Genomic DNA, 19,196 nt, shown 5'->3' with positions numbered 1-19,196 from the left:
AAATTGAAATGGTCATAAACACCTTATTCACGTAACACTAAAAAGAATATTATAACATCATTATTTTACTAACATTACCTACTTCAACAAATTTCATCTGAAGCATTGGCAAAATTTGTGTAAAAGACTGAATCTACAGTTACAAAAATAGCCATTTTCCTAGGAGGCTTTAATAGTCTTCACACGTTATTATTTTAAACCATCTAACCAAGAATCAATTTGACTTAAATTTTTGTCTTTGCTAATCTGGCTGCTGCAAGCTTTCGTATGAAGGGTTCCTGAGTCCATGATAATTGGGTGTCTAGAATTCAGTTCAGTTGTCTAGGCGCAGCTGTCTAGTACCATTTTAAATGCAAAATGTCCACACAAAGCCTGCAGATGTGACATGGGACCTGCAGGATACCTGTGCCCTTCTGAACAGGCAGATAAATGGCATCTACCATTGAAAATGGTAATAAACACTCCTAAGCATCTCAGTAAAGCCTCCCTAGTAGGACTATACTTTCTTCGCTTTCCTTGTTCCCTCCAATAAAAATGAGACATCATAATGTACAGAAGGATATCTAGGGCTGTAAGTTACCTACAGCACTTTGTGCCTCCATGTGAGCTAGGTGTCCATACTGCCTTTATAGCTGGTTGAGATCTCATCCCTGGTTCAGTCGCGTTAAAGTGGGCATCTTGGTCAATCTAATGTGCCCTATCTGATATGTTGTGTCTCATCTGCTGCTCCAGAAGGACATGGGTCTTCCATACACGTGTGCACACCTACTGACATGGGGTGCAGCGCAGGTATCTCAGGTACGATCAGGTACGGTGAGGTGCTGAAGTTGAGAAAAGTCACAGAGCCGATGGTGATGCCGGCAGCTGTGGTCTACTGGCACTTCTGCGTGTCAACTCGTGATAACTGAAGAGGCTTTTCTGTATTGCATAGGTATCCATTGGTGGGAGCCTACCTCCGTGCAGGGTCCTGACTTCTGGAGCCTGACTTGTGAAACACATCCAACCTTTTGCTGAATCACTGTGATATTTGACACACATGAATGCTTATAGTGGAATTTACTTTAAGAGAGATGCACATATGTATGTGCCATAGTAATGAAAAAACAATGACAAATGGGATGCGCTTTCCTTCTCTTGTGGGCAGTCAACACTTTTTTTCTTACTTATGTGAACGTTAGAGAAATTGAAAAGACAGATAGCAAAATCAGTCTTAAGGGAGGTGTGAAATATGAAACTAAGAGTTAATAGATAATAGCAGAGAACTAGAGGTAATGACTCTGATTTATAACCATGTATCTCATTTTTATTGGAGAGAAAAAAGAATGCATAGAAAGTAAAAGCAGATTAGTTTAATATGTCTTCTCTGTGATCTTTTCACAAAGCGTGCCATTTCAAACCTGCTGAAGTCAGTGAGGATCATGTCACTGACCTGAACAAGCTTTTTATCAGAATTTACAATATTTGTTCTTATGCATAGAATCATAGAATGTCCTGAGTTGGAAGGGACCCACAAGGATCATGAGTCCAACTCCTGTCCCTGCACAGGACAACCCCAAATTCACACCATGTGTCTGAGGGCATTGTCCAAACGCTTGTTGAATATTCTCATAATAAAGCTGTGATAGCCAGTCTTGGTTAATAGATTAAAATTATTCAGAGCCTTCTACTATTCCTTTCAGTCGGTGACTTAACATCAGACTTCAGACTGCTTCAGCAATTGCCTGACGTAGTTTGACATTAGATTCTGCCTATTTTTAACATCACTGTTTGGACAGTATTAACTACTTCCCGCTTTTTCTCACTTAATTTGTATAGAGTACCGTTAAAAAAATCAGTGTGAAAAAATAAATACATGAAAACTTGTAAAGCTTGAATGAATGAAACTAAGTTACTGAGTCATAGCCATCCAGTGGATAAATGGGTTAATACCTGTAATATGTGTTTCTACATATTTTCATTCTCAACTTTAAGGTAAGTTTCATTTTGATCTATCTATTGCTTCTTTGCCTTCCCTGAAGTGGAAGATTCTCAGGCAGACCTAGGAAATTCCTCAATGTGAACACTGTTTCTGTTTTGAAAACCAGCATTTTTCCTTACCTGCAAGTCATAGATCAAGTCAGGGGAGAATACTTCTCCAGCATACTTAAACTGTTTTATTAAAAACTGCTCAGTGTGCTTAAAGATTGCCACCTAACACAAGTAGCCCAAAGTGAGTTTATCCATTCAGGCTTTACAGGTTATGCAGATCTTGAGGCTTAGTGGGGGTGTATCCATCACAGTGCCCGAGGAGAGCAATTGAGCATGTTCCATCGCTTTGCGTGGCCGTAGTAATTGCAAGACCAAACAGCATGGTTTAAAAGCACGTTCTCATGTGTGTCTGGTACAACTCCTTCCTTTGGAAGGCAAGAAGACAAAACTGTTTGATCTTGTAAAAGTTGTGCTTTAATAGAATGGAGGAGTTGTTTCAATGGTTTAATGTTACTTTGCCCATCAGTTGAAGATGGTAAGAGGAATGCCTTGAAGTGGAGTGACTGAGAGCATTTAACTTTCTGTTTCAAGTTGCAGAATGAGTCATGAGATGAGAGAGCTAATGTACGTATATATGTAGACAGGTACAGTAAGGCTTTGTTGCAGTTTGTAACTTAATAAGTAATTTTATAATCTACTTCCTTTTCTATTTTTTTAGACTGTGTTTAATATATCCTAACAAGAAAACATACAGATTATTAATTGTGTTGCAACATTACTTGTAAGGTGTATGCCTATATACAAAACACCATTGTCACAGTTTGTGAGAATTTTGACTCTTCATAAATTCTAATGCAAAAAATGCATTCAGGATTAATCTAAGATGGCCCAAAGTAATTGTTTTAAGTTCTTACTCTAATTCCGTATTTTGTAAACCTTAAAAATAATGAACTTTTTTTTTAATTACAGAAACCTTTGAAACACTTATCAGACTGGCTGAGAATTACACAAGCATGCTTTTCTGTAATGCATATAGAAACATGGCTGCTGAGGCTACTACACATGTGCAGGAGTTTTTCGTAGATGTTGGACTCTTCATATTTGGCACAGACATTAGCACAGAGGAATTTGTCAACAGATTTTTTGACACCCTCTTCCCGGTGGTCTACAACCGTGTGATTAACCCTGGTTTGACTGACATTTCACTGGAATATGCGGAGTGCCTCCAAATGGCGAGAAGAGACATCAGGCCCTTTGGTAATGTTCCCAAAAAGGCCATAGGACAAATGGGAAGATCACTGTTACCCAGCCGGACTTTCTTGCAGGCTCTGAATTTGGGGATTGAAGTGGTCAATACAACAGATCATCTGCACTTCTCTAAAGACTGCGGCAGAGCCTTACTGAGAATGCAGTACTGCCCCCATTGCCAAGGGCTGACTTTAGGTAAGCCCTGTATGGGCTACTGCCTCAATGTCATCCGAGGCTGCTTAGCTAACATGGCAGAAATCGATCTTCATTGGCGGGGTTATATTCAGTCCCTGGAGGAGCTCTCGAGTGCCATGAGTGGGACATACGACATCGAGCACGTGCTTCTAAACTTTCATTCACTTGTTAATGACGCTCTCGTACAGGCTCGTATCAATGGACCAGAATTATCTGAGCAGGTAAGAAGCTGGTTTTATCTACAATCAGTGCAAACATGACACTAAGAAAAGTAACACTGAAACTAATAATTGTTTGGCCATTTTTATGGTGACGAACACATTTGTATCCAAGTTCAGCTTCATTTGACTGTCAGTTCTTATTTTAATCATGCACATGACCTCATATTCTATTCACAAGTTTAGCATCAGGTGGAGATTTAGCATTTTGGCAGCATTTACAGTAAACACTTTTCAAAATGAAAAGAATTCCTATGTGGAATTTCCCGTGAAACCACAACTGTTTTCAAAATTTTGCTGAGTGAAAATGTTTGTTGCACAAGCTGGTGGACACTTCTGTTTCTTCACCCTTTTTATTCAGAAGTTAACAATTTCAGTAGATGCACTGAATAGCTTTAGGTTTAACTTTACAACTGTGTCTGTTAAATTCTGCTGAACAAGGGTGAACAATGGAATGTGTCATTAAGTTTGGAAGCTTAAAATATGAACGAGAGGAAAGTAAATTATCTGGTGAAAAAAATAATTCCACAAATATTCTATAAAAACAGAAATGAATAATAATCTGACATTTGTGTAAATAAGAGTGTTAAATCTCATCAGTATAAATCTCAGCAATAATATCTGTTTGCAGATTGGAAACTTGTTATATGACATAGTGGGAATCATTTTTAGGAGCACAAAAAATGTTTTTCATGAACATAAGCTGTTTAATTGCTTCATTGTTCTATTATATGCACATAAATTTAAACAATCCTTCTTTTAGATACCAGTGGCTTGTCTTAAAGAATCTATGACATTGCATATATTATTTACATTATTCTGTAGGTTTCAGAGAGAGTGTCACCCTCCATTTGTAACATGAGCTAAATCCTTCCTTACACATACTTAAGAGAAAAAGCAAGTTATGTGAGAGCTATCTTAGCTGTGAACGCATGAAGTGAAGAATTTTAAGATACTGTTAAGGAAAATACACATTCTTTAGCTACACATTAGAAAGAAAGTTAGTATATCTGCAAATTTATAAAGGTGATGTAAGTAGCAAAATTTTTTTTCTTCCTGTGTTATATTTAATCCATGATACATTATGTAATTATATTTTTCTCTGTGTTCTTACATGCAAACTTCACTGACAGTGACATATTCTGTGTTGAAAGCTGGGTCAAATATCTTGGTCTGGGGAGACACCTGTAGTTTTACAGGGTACACAGGTCTGTTTGTGCCTGGGTGTCACTATGGCCTGGCATCAGCTGAGGTGCATTAGCACTTCTAGGACTACTGTGACTACCTGAAGTTGAAGCAGCACCTTCTGCTAAGCAGCTGGTATGACTTCTAACAATAAACAACTTGACCTAAAAAATAAATAGAGGATTATTCATTTCTTACTAAGACCCACAAGTCTATTAAAATGGGTTCTTCATCTTGCTTCTGATCAGGAACAGGGAAATTACCCATTTCTGTGAGTTTCCCATTTTATCTGCCTTGTACCAGCCAGCTACATTAGCCAGAATCTCCTGCTGCTGAACTTCCTTGAGAAAAATTGTGGGTTTTTTGAAAAGGCTTTTGCTTGGCTCAAAAGTGGCTCACTGATGTCTGTCTAATTCCTAATATTTTTCAGGGCTACAGTTGCCTTTTAGGGATATTTAGGAATATTACCATTCCTCGGTAATTTTGGAGGGATCTTTTTTGCCTACAATTCTGAATAAGAAAGTAAAGGCCCAAGGGAAGGCCTGTTTCCTGTTCCATCCTGGGCCATTTAGTTTGAAAAGTTTTAGACTTGGATTTTCAACAGTGAACCAGTGTTGGCCCAGGCAAAGCCTCTCAGAACACTCAAGTTTTCAAAATTAAAGCTTTTACTCTCCAAGATGATAGTATATTTCACTCAATTTTAGTAAAAAATTAAATGGGTGAAGGGCCCTCCACCCAGTCTTTTGGCTTAATGAAAATTTTGGATTGATCCAAAATAAAATGCTTTAGTTTGATATTCCTGAAAACTATGCCTTTCTTCTCCCCTTCCCTCATGCAAAGTAAGGAATACTAAAATTTCTTATGTAATGATATTTTGCTTGAAGATCAAGTGTTTACTTCTGTTGTGTTAAGTTCTTCTCATATAGAATAATTTCCAAACTTTAAAAATGAAATATTCCATTTTTCACTCAATCTGTGTCAGACCTATGCATTCAGACATATCTTTCACGTAATCTCTATGTTATAATTGACCAGCCCTTTCTCTCTTTGGTCTGTAATTTGGTCAGATAAGACTACGATGCATTGATCCCGTGAAACATGGTGATCTAGTCACTCAGTTCTGATTTGCTGAGTGTGGCTTGAGTATATTTCATATTTGCCTGTGTGTTAGGTATCAAGACCTGATTCTGACATGTAATAAATAGTCTTCCAGCTTTAAGAGGCAGAAGACATGAATTCTGTTGAAATTGGCCATTCTGTTGAATTCTGTTGAAATTAATATTTATTTATTTTATCTTCAGAATGACTCATGAACTGTTTCAAAGTTTGATAAGCAATTAATGCGTCAGTGATTCTAACAGACACAGAAAAGATGATTATGAGCCAGCAAATAATGGCTCACTTAGGCACGCAGCAGTCTCTGCAGTTTTAAAAGTGAATTTCATCACAGTAGGTGCTTTCATGAATTTTAAAGAAACAGACAGAGAAAGAAAAATTAAATGTTTGGAGGTATGATATACACATATGCAAGTGTTAATATGAGAATCAACAGAGTATCCTGCTAGTGATAGATGTATTTGTACAGCTCTTTATCTATATACAGCCGTGTGTATGTTTGTTTTTTATGTATGTATGTATGTGTATATTGTGTGTATGTATGTTTTTTAGCAGACTTCTGTGTGTGTGCGTGGTCATGCAAATATAATGTATTAGAGGTTTGAGACACCTGCATCATACCAAACAAGAACAGTACTCATTATTAAGATAATCTGAAAAGGGTGATATTATATAGCCGTTAAGCATTGGATAACAGGTAAAAATGCTTATTGCTACGAAGGACTTTGCAGCTTCCTCCCACGCTCCTCTCTGTGCTCAGCCTGAGTCGCCTGTGCTGGTCCCTGAACTTGCCTATTGCCAGGGAAATCCCCACTGAGGGAAACTGTGCAGGGTAATGGTCGTGCAAGAGCTTTGTAACACATTTAAGCCTTATTTAAGGAAAAACAAACTAACAACCTATGGAAACTTGTTTACAACTTCTAATTGTTTCATGTTACCTTTCCTCTTATGCTAGCCACTGAGTGTCAATATTGAGACAGGACAGAGAGAGATTTTAGCAAGATTTACAAAGTTTTGGTGTGGATGGCGCCTACTATCCCCAACATAAGAGCGTGTTTCTTTTTCCTTTATGCATGGGTTAATGGCACAGCCTTGTGCCATGGAAGGGCAAATTCCTGTGTCACCCACAGGGTGGTTCAACAGCAGCTTAAGCCAGTCTCACCCGGGGTTTTCCAGTCCCTCTCATCACCATCTTTGGCTCCCACCCCTTTCCCTGTGTGCATGCTGCTTCGGCTGGTTGAGGGAGCTGTCTGCAAGAGAAGTCTCTCTTAGCCGTGGTGTTGTGTCGGTGTGTGAAGACTTGTGCTGTCACGCGTTGGGTAATGCGGCAGCTGAGAGGTCCATCAGAGAGGAGCAAACAGAGGACCTGAGAGGAGGTGAAATGGGTCTGAGGCAAGAACTGAAGGAAGAAGGGCAAGGAACAGGAGAGAAGAGAAAAAGTTGCAAGGCTTTGTAATTAAATCTTTCCTCCAAACTTTACATAAAACTATTGTTTTTGATTCCCAAAAGATCAATGGCGTTTGGGATTAATATTGAATAACAGAGATGAAAAGGAATATTGATTAGTTGCTCATTGTGTATTCTGAGCAATGATGATGTGGGGATCTGGAGGAAAACGAAGTATGTGACCATGATATTAAAAGCTATATATGCATATAAAAATGTGGAAATCAGAAACACAACAGAAAAAATTAAAATAACACAGGCAAATTCTGGCATTTCCTAATTTTGGAAGTGAGGAATTTGTGCTATAGGTTTGGTAAAATTCTTGTATGCATTTTTGTATGTAATATAAGCCTACAAACATTTGGAATGGGATTTTCAAAAGTACTGTCTTCACACTGTTCCAACCCACATGGACTTTCAGCAGTTCAGTTTTCAAAACAGTTGGAGATAATGCAACTGTCAAACTTCTGGCAGTTCTCAAGGCTTTTCACTGATCTTAGTCTAATCCTGAAAGGAAAGCTAAGTTTTGTGTCTTCTAAAAATATGCATAATTATCTTGTATGAAGAGACTTTTGTCTTGCTCTTTTTAATCTGTTGTTAATACTAGGAAAAAAGCGACATCTTTCTTGTACCATAGAATGCTAGCAGGAAGAAGGTAATACTCTGTATTTACAGCTTTATTTCCTTATTGATTATTTTTGCTTGAAATGACTAGCTATAAACACTTACAGTGAGAACTACTGTAATACAGTGATGTCTTAAATTTAATATTCACATGAAGAGACATTCACAAACATTATAAATAGAATGTGTGTTTTTTTGTATCCCTTCTAGGATCTGTTTTATGTAGCTACTTTTTACTGGGGTTTCTCTATCAGAAAGTCACACAGCCTTACTCCATGCCATACCAGAAAACGAAGTGCCATAGAAATGCACTAAACAAATTCATTTTTTAGATTTAAAAAAAGGAGTGGAGAGAAAGTGATGAAAAACATCTTTTAATAATCCCAAATATATACAAAACATGAACCTGCGAGCTATATTATAATCACAGTTTTTATTTTTGGAAAGGAGTAAGCTTGATTGTCAGCAAAAGACCAGATTAACAGCATTTCTAATTGTGGGAAGTGCAGTGCCTGGATGTTTGGTAACTTTCATAGCTTTAGAGGTTAAGGCACTTAAAGAGATGCAAGAGATCAGCATCTTTTGAAGTAGCTATTCTGTGCACCCGCTTCCTTAGTATCTAAAATCTTATTTATTTACTTAACATGATTATATGCCTATAAATACTGCAGCTTTGTGCCTACTTCATAGCTACTGCATTTTGGTTGCTTGCTTAGAGTGCATTAGTCAATCATGTGAAGTAAATTCACAAACTATTTGAACTTATATTGAAAAATAATTGGTTCTGTCACTCTGTTTTAAAGAAATTTTAATATTAGAAAATGCTTATTATAAACCTTTTATATAAATCAAGTTAAGAAAAGGATCTGAAATTCATCACTTAAAAGTAATTGTAGCTATCACAAAGAGCTGTAGTCAGTGCACCTGAAATGGACTTACATATCTATTCTATATGCATATAAAAATACACAGTAAAATGTTAACCAAAAATGGTTACTGATTTGATAACAACCAGAGATTGTTACAGTATTTTAGGCTGTACCTCCAAGCATTATTTATAATGTCCACCCCTGATTTTGCTTGAAAAACTTATGAGTTATCCAAAAATTCAGGAAAACAGAAGAATGGAAGAAAAAAAAGCATTTCCATTAAAACTGAAAATTAAGGAAAGTTAAGGGGGAAAATAAGAAACATTTCCCCTAAAACAATTCAGTCTCTCTAAACAATGTCATGTGAATGTCTTCTAATGTTATTTCCATGTGTTTCAGTACACCCAACAGTATGTACACAGAAGGGACATACATTTATTATCAAATTTGGTGACAATTTTGCCACTAGCTTATCTTATTTTGCCTCATTAGTGGAGGAATCTTTCTTCATTCTTCAGTTTTGAGGGCTATGAATGCTGCATACCATTTAGCAAAATAGTTAAGGGCTTTAACCTTAATTTTGCTTCTTGGGATTTTGTTTTCTTGTTTAACAGTTGTAGCATTGTTCCCATGACTCCTACTTTTGGATTTTGAAACTTTTAAAAGGAATTAATACACATTTACTCTTGCCACCTTAATTTTCTCATTACTTTAACTGAAAATGAAATAAGAAATACACCATTTGGAAGTGATGCATTCAAGATTTTTATATTTTTAAAATAAATAATAGAACAATATTTTACAAATGGGGACGTTCAGATTTTATATTAGGAACATTTCTTTATCGAGAGGATGGTTGAACACTGGAAGAGGCTTCCTAGAGAGGCGGTCGATGCCCCAAGCCTGTCAATGTTTAAGATGCATTTGGACAGTGCCCTTAACAACATGCTTTAGATTCTGGTCAGCCCTGAAGTGGTCAGGCAGATGGACTAGGTGATTGCTGTAGATCCCTTCCATCTGAAATAGTCTATTCTATTCGATTCCAGTCTAGTCTAAATGCTTTTATGAAATGGCATAGGCTGAAAATTAAAACCCTGGTTAAAATGAAACAAAAGCTCTACACATAAGAGGAATTAATTATGTGAAAACATAGTTCTACAGCCTAATTTACTGTATATACTAGAGTAAAACTGGCAATTCTTACAGAATAACATAATCTGTTATTATTTTACAAATTAAGCAGATTACACAGCATTGTATAATTTATGACTACTTTGGTTTATTATTCGTATTGCTATATTTAAACTGCACAGTAAATTTCTCTATTGCAAACGTTCTAGGTATACTTTATCTGATTGGAAATAGGTAAGTTTAGAGAAGTATATAGCTGACTCTTCCAAATAGCTGACTGCATTTGTCTGTAATTCATCTGCTGCTATGTAGACAACTTTTTCCAGCATTTGTACAATGCGGAGACATGCAGATGTCATCATTTCAAGGGAGTTCCCCAGTGCTGCTGTAAAAGAAAAGCAATTTAAGGGCAGGGACAATTCACTGTATTCAAATCCCAGACTTCCCTCTCTTTCGTGCACCTACATGCTCCTGGTCCTTCGACATGATTGCTACAATTACCTAGGAGCATCAGTCATTCTCCCTTCGTGAGAGCCCTGTGTAGCACAAGGCTCCAGGTGCATGTGGGGTGGGCAGAAAAGAGAATCATTGTCAGTGCTGCTGCATGCAGAGTTTTGTGCCTCAGGATGGCCCCAGTATGGACAGCTGGCCTAGCTCTGCTAGCTCCTCCCAAACTTTGGTCCTGTTGCCACCAGCAGTCAGGGAGGCAGTGGGGAGACAGGATGATTAACAGTGCCCTGACTTTTGGCATCAAACAGCCAAACCACTCTGTGTATGTATAAGTAAATATGTGTGTATGGTGGATTACTGGCTTGCAGTTTCTCACTGGGAAAGAAAAGGGGGATTATCTCTGAAACAATATGCAGACAGATGGGGAGAAAGGGAGAGTGAGTAAGGGTGATGGAGATGGAGATGGGGTCCTGGGTAAGATGTGCAGGTCCCCCACACTGTCGACCCTCTACTCTTTACAGGCTTAAGTTACAGCAGCAGCACAGGACCCAGGGCACTACCACGTTTCACTGTCAGCAACACCCTGTAGCTTATCAAGAATGCAGCGTACATTGCGGGTGGGGTAAGTTGTAGCTTTTTTAAGCACCTCATTCGCATCAAACAGGTAGAATCTGTCACGGGCAAGAAGTCTCTGCCACCTCAGGGGAGGGCAGGAAAGCTGGGCAGTTGGTAACAGGAAGTCAGCAGAGTACTCAGCGCCAGGATCCCACTGCCAGGCCAGAGCACACTGCTTCCATGGCGGTGATGATGTAGACACTGCTGATTTTCAGAGAAAGGCCCTCACCAAGGACAGACCACAGTCTCCGTGGGCAGAGACCACATGTGATTTGAAAGATGCAGTAGCTCAGATGTGTTGCATCTTCTTCTTTTTTAGCTATTCCTTTCATTTTTTAGATTATATGTGATGCGAACTACATCTTGGCTTTTGACCTGTCTCTCCACCTGTGCTGTTTTCATTAAAAGCAGACACCACCTGGTTGTTTTCATGCCTTGTTTCCATGGCAAAGTGCATGACACTGTTCTCTTGTCATCTAGCATACTAGCTCTTGAGTTACATTGTGCTGCTGCTGCCAGGGCTCTGCTACAGGATCTGTTAGGAATGCAAGGGACAAATGTCCTGGTTGAGTCTGTCCCTGTTCACCCTTTCTTACTCATTCTGCCTGGGCTATTTTCACCTTCTTCCTCTAGGCATACTGCTTCCTTTTCTTGCTGGAAACAAGCGTGCAGAATGCTGTAACCACTGAAGATGTCATTGACACTTCCCAGAGCATTTTTCAGGGCACTGCCAGACTGATGCAGCTAGGGTCATTGTGTTTTCAGGATATCAAAAGCCTTCATTTTTACGGTGGTGAGGGGGCAAGGCCATTGTTTCATTTTTTGATGGGTAAAGAGGGTGAAAAGTCTCACCTGGATGGAGGTCACAGACGAGGCTTGCTGATGTGATGACCATCTACAAGAATGGCCAGAAGAAGAATCTGGGGAACTACAGGCCTGTTAGCCTGATGTCGGTACCAGGGAATGTTATGGAGTGGTTCATCTGGAGTGAGCTCACCAGGCATGTGCAGGACAACTAGGGGATCAGGCCCAGCCAGCATGGCTTCATGAAAGGCAGGTCCTGCCTGACCAACCTGATCTCCTTCTATGACCAGGTGACCCATCTGGTGGATGAGGGAAAGGCTGTGGATGTTGTCTACCTGGGCTTTAGTAAAGCCTTTGACACTGTCTCCCACTCTTCACTGAGTAAAAAACTGGCTGGCTGGCCAAGCCCAGAGAGTTGTGGTGAACAGAGCTAAATCCAGTTGGTGGCCAGTGACAAGCGGTGTTCCCCAGGGCTCAGTTTTGGGCCCAGTCTTGTTTAATATCTTTAGCAATGATCTGGATGATGGGGTCGAGTGCAGTCTTGGTAAGTTTGCAGGAAACACCAAACTGGGTGGGAGTTTTGATCTGCTAGAGGGTAGGAAGGCTCTGCAGAGGGATCTGGACAGGCTGGCTTGATGGGCCAAGGCCAACTGTATGAGGTTCAACAAGGCCAAGTGCTGGGTCCTGCACTGTGGTCACAGCAACCCCATGCAACGCTACAGGCTTGGGGAGGAGCGGCTGGAGAGCTGCCCAGCGGAAAAGGGCCTGGGGTTGTTGGTTGACAGCCAGCTGAATATGAGCCAGCAGTGTGCCCAGGTGGCCAAGAAGGTCAACAGCATCCTGGCTTGTGTCAGGAATAGCGCGGCCAGCAGGAGCAGGGAAGTGATCATGCCCCTGTACTTGGCACTGGTGATGCCGCACCTCGAATACTGTGTTCAGTTTTGGGCCCCTCAGTACAAGAAGGACATTGAGTTGCTGGAGCGCATCCAGAGAAGGGCAATAAAGCTGGTGAAGGGTCTGGAGAGCAGGTCATATGAGGAGAGGTTGAGGGAACTGGGGTTGTTTAGCCTGGGGGAGAGGAAGCTGAGGGGAGACCTTATTACTCTCTACAGCTACCTGAAATTAGGCTGTAGTGAGGTGGGTTGTTGGTCTCTTCTCCCAAGTTACTAGCTATAGAATGAGAGGAAATGGCTTCAAGCTGCATCAGGGGAAGTTCAGGATATTAGGAAAAATTTCTTTACTGAAGGAGTCGTCAAGCATTGGAACAGGCTGCGCAGAGAGATGGTGGCATTACCACCCCTGGAGGTATTTCAAAGATGTGTAGATGTGGCACTTCAGGGCATGGTTTAGGAGACATGGTGGTGTTGGGTTGACGGTTGGACTTGATGATCCTAGAGGTCTTTTCCAACTTTAAGATTCTATGAATAGATGGAATCTCCTTAGGAAGACTTTCTTCAAAAATAGGGGGAAAACATGAGAGGAGTTGTGGATAGAGGACACTCTATCGTGCTGATAGTAGTCAAGAGCAGTGTGCTGCCTGTTAATCTTTCCTTGCTTCAGATGTTGATTTGGAAGGGACACACATCCTGGGGCAATTATAACCACTCTGGTATCTGCTGGAAGGGCAACACAGCAGTGAACAAGCAATCTAGGGGATTTCTGGAGTGCATTGGCAACAACCTCCTGGCATAGGTGCTAACAAGGAAGGGTGCTTTGCTGGATTTGATACTTACAAGCAAGGAAGAATGTGTCTGGGATGTGAAAGTCAGGATCGGCCTTGAGGTGTTAAGAGTTCAATATCCTAAGTGGAGAAAGCAGTGTAAAAAGGAAGAACACAACCCTGGACTTCAGCAGACCAGATTTCAAGCTCTTCAGAGATCTGCTTGGAAGAATCCCATGGGGTATCACCATGGAGAGTAGAGGGATCCAGAAGAGCTGGTTGATAATCAAGGATGACCTCCTCTAAGCTTAAGAAAGCTCTATCTTTCTTTAAGAAGTGGAAAATCAAGCAAAGGCATCAGGAGTCCTGCATGGTGTAAGCAAAGAGCTCTTGACTGAACTTACAAAAAGAGGTAGAAGCAGGGGCATATGACCCAAGAGGAGATAGAGTTGGTGTCCAGTATTGCAGGGTTAGGGTTAGAAAAGCCAGGGCTGACCTGGAGTTGAATCTGGCAAGTGATGGGAAGGGCAGCAAAAAAGAACTCCACAAGTACTTAAACAGCAAGCAAAAATGTGTGCCTGTTGCTGACTGTGGCAGGGGAACAGTGACACAGGACACAGAAAAGGCTGAGGTATTGAATGCCTGCTTTGCCTCAGTTTTTACTATACTATACTATAGGCTGGCCTTCAGAAATTCAAGGACCCAGAGACGAGGGGGAATGTCTGGATCAATGAAGACTTACCTCGGTGAAGGAGAACAGGTTTAGGCAACTAATCTTAGAGCACTTAAACAAACTGGATATACATAAGTTCATGGGGCCTGACAAGTAGCACCCACAAGTGCTGATGCAGCTGGACGATGTCATTATGAGGCCACTCTCAATTATCTTCGAATGGTCTTAGCAACTGGGAGAGGTTCCTGAAGACTGGAAGAAAGCAAATGTCATGCCTATCTTCCAAAAGAGTAAGGAGGCGGATCCAGAAAACTACAGGTCAGTCAGCCTCACCTTGATCCCTGGAAAGGTGATGGAGCAACTAATCCTGGAAACCATTCCGAACACATGGAGAAGAAGGTGATTGGGAGTAATCAGCATGGGTTTACAAAGGAGAAACCATACTTAACCAACTTGATATTCTTGATAGGACAGCCAGCTTGATAGGATATGGGTAGAGCAATGGATGATGTCTACCTCGACCTTACTAAACTTTTGGGTCTGTTTCCTACAACATCTTTAAATATAAGCTGACAAAGTGCACAGTGAGGAGGACTGAAAACTGGATGAGTGGTGGGGGCCAGAGGATTGTGATCATTGGCACAAAGAACAGCTGGCTGTACCTCAGGGGTTGATACTGGGGCAAATACTGTTTAATGTCTTCATTAATGGCCTGGCTGATGGGACAGAGTGCACCCTCAGCAGGTTTGCAGACAATACAGAACTGGGAGGATACACCAATGGTTGTGCCATTCAGAGGCACCTTGACAGACTGAAGAACTGGCCTGAGGGGAATCTCATGAAATTCAACAAAGGGAAATGAAAAATCATGCTCCTGGGGAGAAATAACTCCATGAACCAGTACATGCTGGGGGCTGACTGACTGGAAAGCATCTTTGGAAGAAAGGACTTGGGGGTCCTGGTGGACACCAAGTTGAACATGAGAAATGCACCTGCACAGCAAAGGCAGCCAGCTGCCTCCTGGGCTGCATTAGGTAGAGTGTCACCAGCAGTTTGAGGGAGGTGACCCTTTCCTTCTGCTCAGCACTGGTGAGGCCACATCTGGTGTGCTGTGTCCAGCTCTGGGCTCCTCAGTACAAGAAAGATATGGACTGACTCAAGTGAGTTCAGCCACAAAGATGATTATGGGACTGGAGCGTCTTTCACATTAAGGAGAGGCTGAGAGAGCTGGGACTGTTTAACCTGGAGAAGAGGCTCAGGGGGAATCTCATCAATGTGTATAAACACCCAGTATGAACCAGTGAAGAGGAAGGAGCCAAGCTCTTTTCAGTGGTGCCCACTGACAGGACAAAAGGCAACGGGCAGAAATTAAAAAATGTGAAATTCCGTGGAGCAGGTTGCCCAGAGCAGCTGTGGAGTTTCCGTTCTTGGAAATACTCAAAACCCAACTAAACGTGAACCTGAACCACCAAATGTAGCTGTCCCTGCTTGAATAGGGATGTTGGACTATGTGACCTCAAGAAGGCCCTCTCAGCCTAAACAATTCTCTGATTCTGTGAAATGACTTAGAAGGTGGGTGCATCAGGGGAATATTCTTACCAAGGAGCCAGCCATCTTTGAATCAGTAGCTGTGGTGGGATAGGACCCACATATGGGCATCATGGACAAGGCAGAAACCAATCATGTTCTCGGTGTTCTTCTAGTGTAGGATGTGAGCACTGGCTTCCTTTCATGGCTGATGAACATTGCCATGCAAGGTATTCACTACCACGATATGCTGTTAAAACTGAGTCTGTACAAGACAGTATACATTGTCTATATCACAGATCTTTGGTCAAAAAAAAAGTGAATGAATCGGTCCTTATATGATCTCAAAGCCTGGATGAAGTTCCCCAGGACAGGATGATAAGGTAGCCGAGAGGTTCTCAAAGGAGTTGGTCGCAAAGCTATATATCAACAATAGCTGCTTTTGTTCTCAAGAGAAGTGGAGGTATTGATGATAAACTGGAGGGAAAATGAGCCTTGGATTAGAGATTGCACAGATACAACCTAAATTTGATGTTGTGGGAAAATTAATTATATTGTTCTTATCACCAAACTATCTAACTAGACTCAGCCTCGTATTCCTTTAACTTTCAGCAAGTGTGTATTCCCATTACCAGTTTGTAAAAGACAAACCCCAAGTGAGCAACATGCCATATAGTTCTTTGATACTTCTTTTAAAAAAGTAAAAAATCAAATATATAATTTTCAGCAAACCAGACTTTGCAATAAAATTGTGGAGTTCTGCCTGAAGCTTTTGGCATATGTCTCTTGCCGTAATTACGTTGCTGAATTTAAATTACTTGATAAACTGATGAATTTAAATTTCTTCACAAGATTGAAATAAACTGATTTATGGAAACTGCTGAACAGCAATTGGATTTAAAGTCCTCATGTTACACATGTCTGTATTCTGATATCATTGTGTTCTAAAGGAAGGCTTGATGTCTAACCTAACACACAGTTGAACACCATCACTTCCATTTCTCTCCATTCACAGATATGCATCTGATATGTAGCTGTGAAAAACTGTGGTGCTTGTATAGTAAAGTATGACATATTTTAATACATCAGTCATTTTTTTTAATGTAGCATGGAGTAAGTGTACTGTGTCATGACCTCCATCTAGTTCAGAGTCCTCCAGTGTTATATTTCACTTCCCCATTGTTTCAAAGCTTTTAACTCCTTGCTGCTGTAAAATGTTTTCTTCTGAAGCTGAAGTGGGCTTTGTTCATCAGAAAAGAGAATGGAGAACTTTGAAAACAAAGTGAGAATCAACAAAGCAATTGTATATGGCTTGTTTGTAACCAATGAAAAGTTGTGTTCATTAAATCGTAGCCTTTTTCCTACCTAAACGTACCTGGTCGTTTGACAGCCCTTCCCATCTTTTCTGGTTTGGTCCATCCTTGCTGCGTATTTCAGTAGCTTGCACTTACTGAGATCTGAAGTATTACCCTTATTTCTGTAGTCTTGACTATAGCCGCAGACTGTATGCTACCACAGTAAATGCCCATGCTCTTTCACAGATTTTGTAACTAAAATTGATGTTTTCCAAATAACAGCAAAATCCTCTACAATTTTAAACATAAAAATAGTGGTGATAGCATCTCAGAGCATCTCTCGTATGGAGTCCCGGTTGTAAGCTCTATGCTGCAGAATTCGCCTCAAAATCAGTGTCCTTTTCCAGTGCAATTGGTCTACTTGCTTTTAATATGTAGAAAAAGGGCTTGAAATCAGGCATAATATATTAGCAGAGGCAATGATGCATCCGTAGTTATGCACACATTTTGAAAAATGTATGTTAGTGTAGGATCTTCTTTCATTTATCAGGGCATTACTTCTCAAGTGCAGTTGGAAAGAAAAAATAAAATTGGTACACATTGCTGGACATACACTTGCTAATATTCTGTTAGTGTCTTTATTTTAAGGTTTATGATACACTGTCAGATCTGTGGCAAGCACTGGAATCACTCATTTCTGTGAGGAACTTCTTAAATATAAGAGCAGAACATGAAGCCATGAAACCATGTCTTTCTAAATAAAGTCAATTGCTATGTTCCTTGGCTCCTCAGCATTTGAGTACATGGTGGCACAGCTTTTGGTACCTGTTTCAAGACACATAATTTCCAACTCCTCTTCTTTCGGCCAATTTTCCTTTCATTTATGGCAATGAGAGAGCTCATATTTCTCACCTTTGGTGAGAAGAGGTTCAAATCCAGTGTCAAGTTCATGTCTCACGCTTTTCTGGAAAGTGCTTTTTAAAATTCACTTGCCAAATTGCCCAGGTTCCTCCCCAGCAGCTCCTACAGTGGAGTTACTTGTTGCACTGGGTGCAGGTGCCCAGCGTGGGCAAGGGGGCTGCAGGGGCGGCCTCTGTGAGGAGCAGCCGGAGCTGCCCCGTGCCAGACACAGCCGGCTCCAGCCGGCTCCAGCCCCCCCCACCCCAGGGCATGGCTGAGCCCCACCGCCACGGTGGTGGCAACTCAGGGAAAATATATTTAAGAAAGCGCAAAAATGATGCATGTGAGGGAGGAGTGAAGGAAAAATGTGTGAGAGAAAGCCCTGCAGACACCAAGGCCAGAGAAGGCGGAGGGGGAGGAGGTGCTCCAGGTGCTGGAGCAGATGTCTCCCCTGCAGCCCCTGGAGCATGGTGAAGCAGGTTGTGCCCCTGCAGCCTGGGCAGTAGACCATGGTGGAGCAGATCTCCACACTGCAGCAGATGGAGAAACCCATGCTGGAGCAGGGGAAAAGTGTGAGGAGGAAGGAGCAGCAGAGACAAAGTGTTATGGGCTGAGCACAGCCCCGTTCCCTGCCCCTTCTGCAGCACTTGGGGGGCTGAGAGGAGGCAGAGGAGTTGGGAACAAAGGAGTGAAGTTGAGCCTGGGATAAGGGAGGGGGGCTAGGAGGGAGGCATTTTTAGTTTTATCTTTGTTTCTCACCATCCTACTCTATTTTTAATCAGCAATAAATTAAATTGGTCTTCCCCAATTTGAGGCTGTTTTGCCCATGACAGTAACTGGTGAGCAATCTTCTTGTCTTTTATCTCATCCCACGAGCTTTTTCATCTCATTTTCTCCCCCTGTCCTGTTGAGGAGAGGGAGTGAGATTGCATCTGGGTGGCCATCAGGCAGCCAGCCAAGGTCAACCCACTGGACTTATCAACACACACACATGTCTTTGGCAAGCAATGCTGAGGAGTGCAGGTTTCAGTAAGGTATGTTCAATATAGACTGCCAAGTAAATAATTTAGGAAAACATCATGGCATCCGTTATGCATTCCTATTTAATGTGTTTAGAGCAAATCCACTTCACAATTTGAAATAACTTGGACCTTTTGTTAGATCTTTCTGTTTGCTGCACTTCCTTCTTAAGATTGAGATCTGTTTTATCAGCAGAGCATAGGATCTTTAATATACCTCCCTTTTTTCTTTTTTTAACAGAAGGTTAGGCAA

At 41.1% G+C, this 19,196-nt stretch overlaps 1 protein-coding gene across 4 annotated transcripts in view; it reads left to right on the top strand.

The window, feature by feature from the left end:
* The window catches only part of GPC5 (glypican 5), a 773,121-nt gene that overhangs the window by 123,995 nt on the left and 629,930 nt on the right, over window positions 1-19,196 (top strand). For all 4 annotated transcript variants that reach the window (XM_064440689.1, XM_064440690.1, XM_064440691.1 and 1 more), the window contains exon 3: window positions 2,938-3,632. In XM_064440689.1, coding sequence (XP_064296759.1) covers window positions 2,938-3,632 — 695 coding nt within the window. The remainder of the gene's footprint in view (window positions 1-2,937; window positions 3,633-19,196) is intronic.

Source organism: Phalacrocorax carbo, chromosome 1 (assembly GCF_963921805.1).
Source record: "Phalacrocorax carbo chromosome 1, bPhaCar2.1, whole genome shotgun sequence".
Lineage (NCBI taxonomy): Eukaryota > Metazoa > Chordata > Aves > Suliformes > Phalacrocoracidae > Phalacrocorax > Phalacrocorax carbo.
This window is presented reverse-complemented; position numbering and strand designations above follow the sequence as displayed.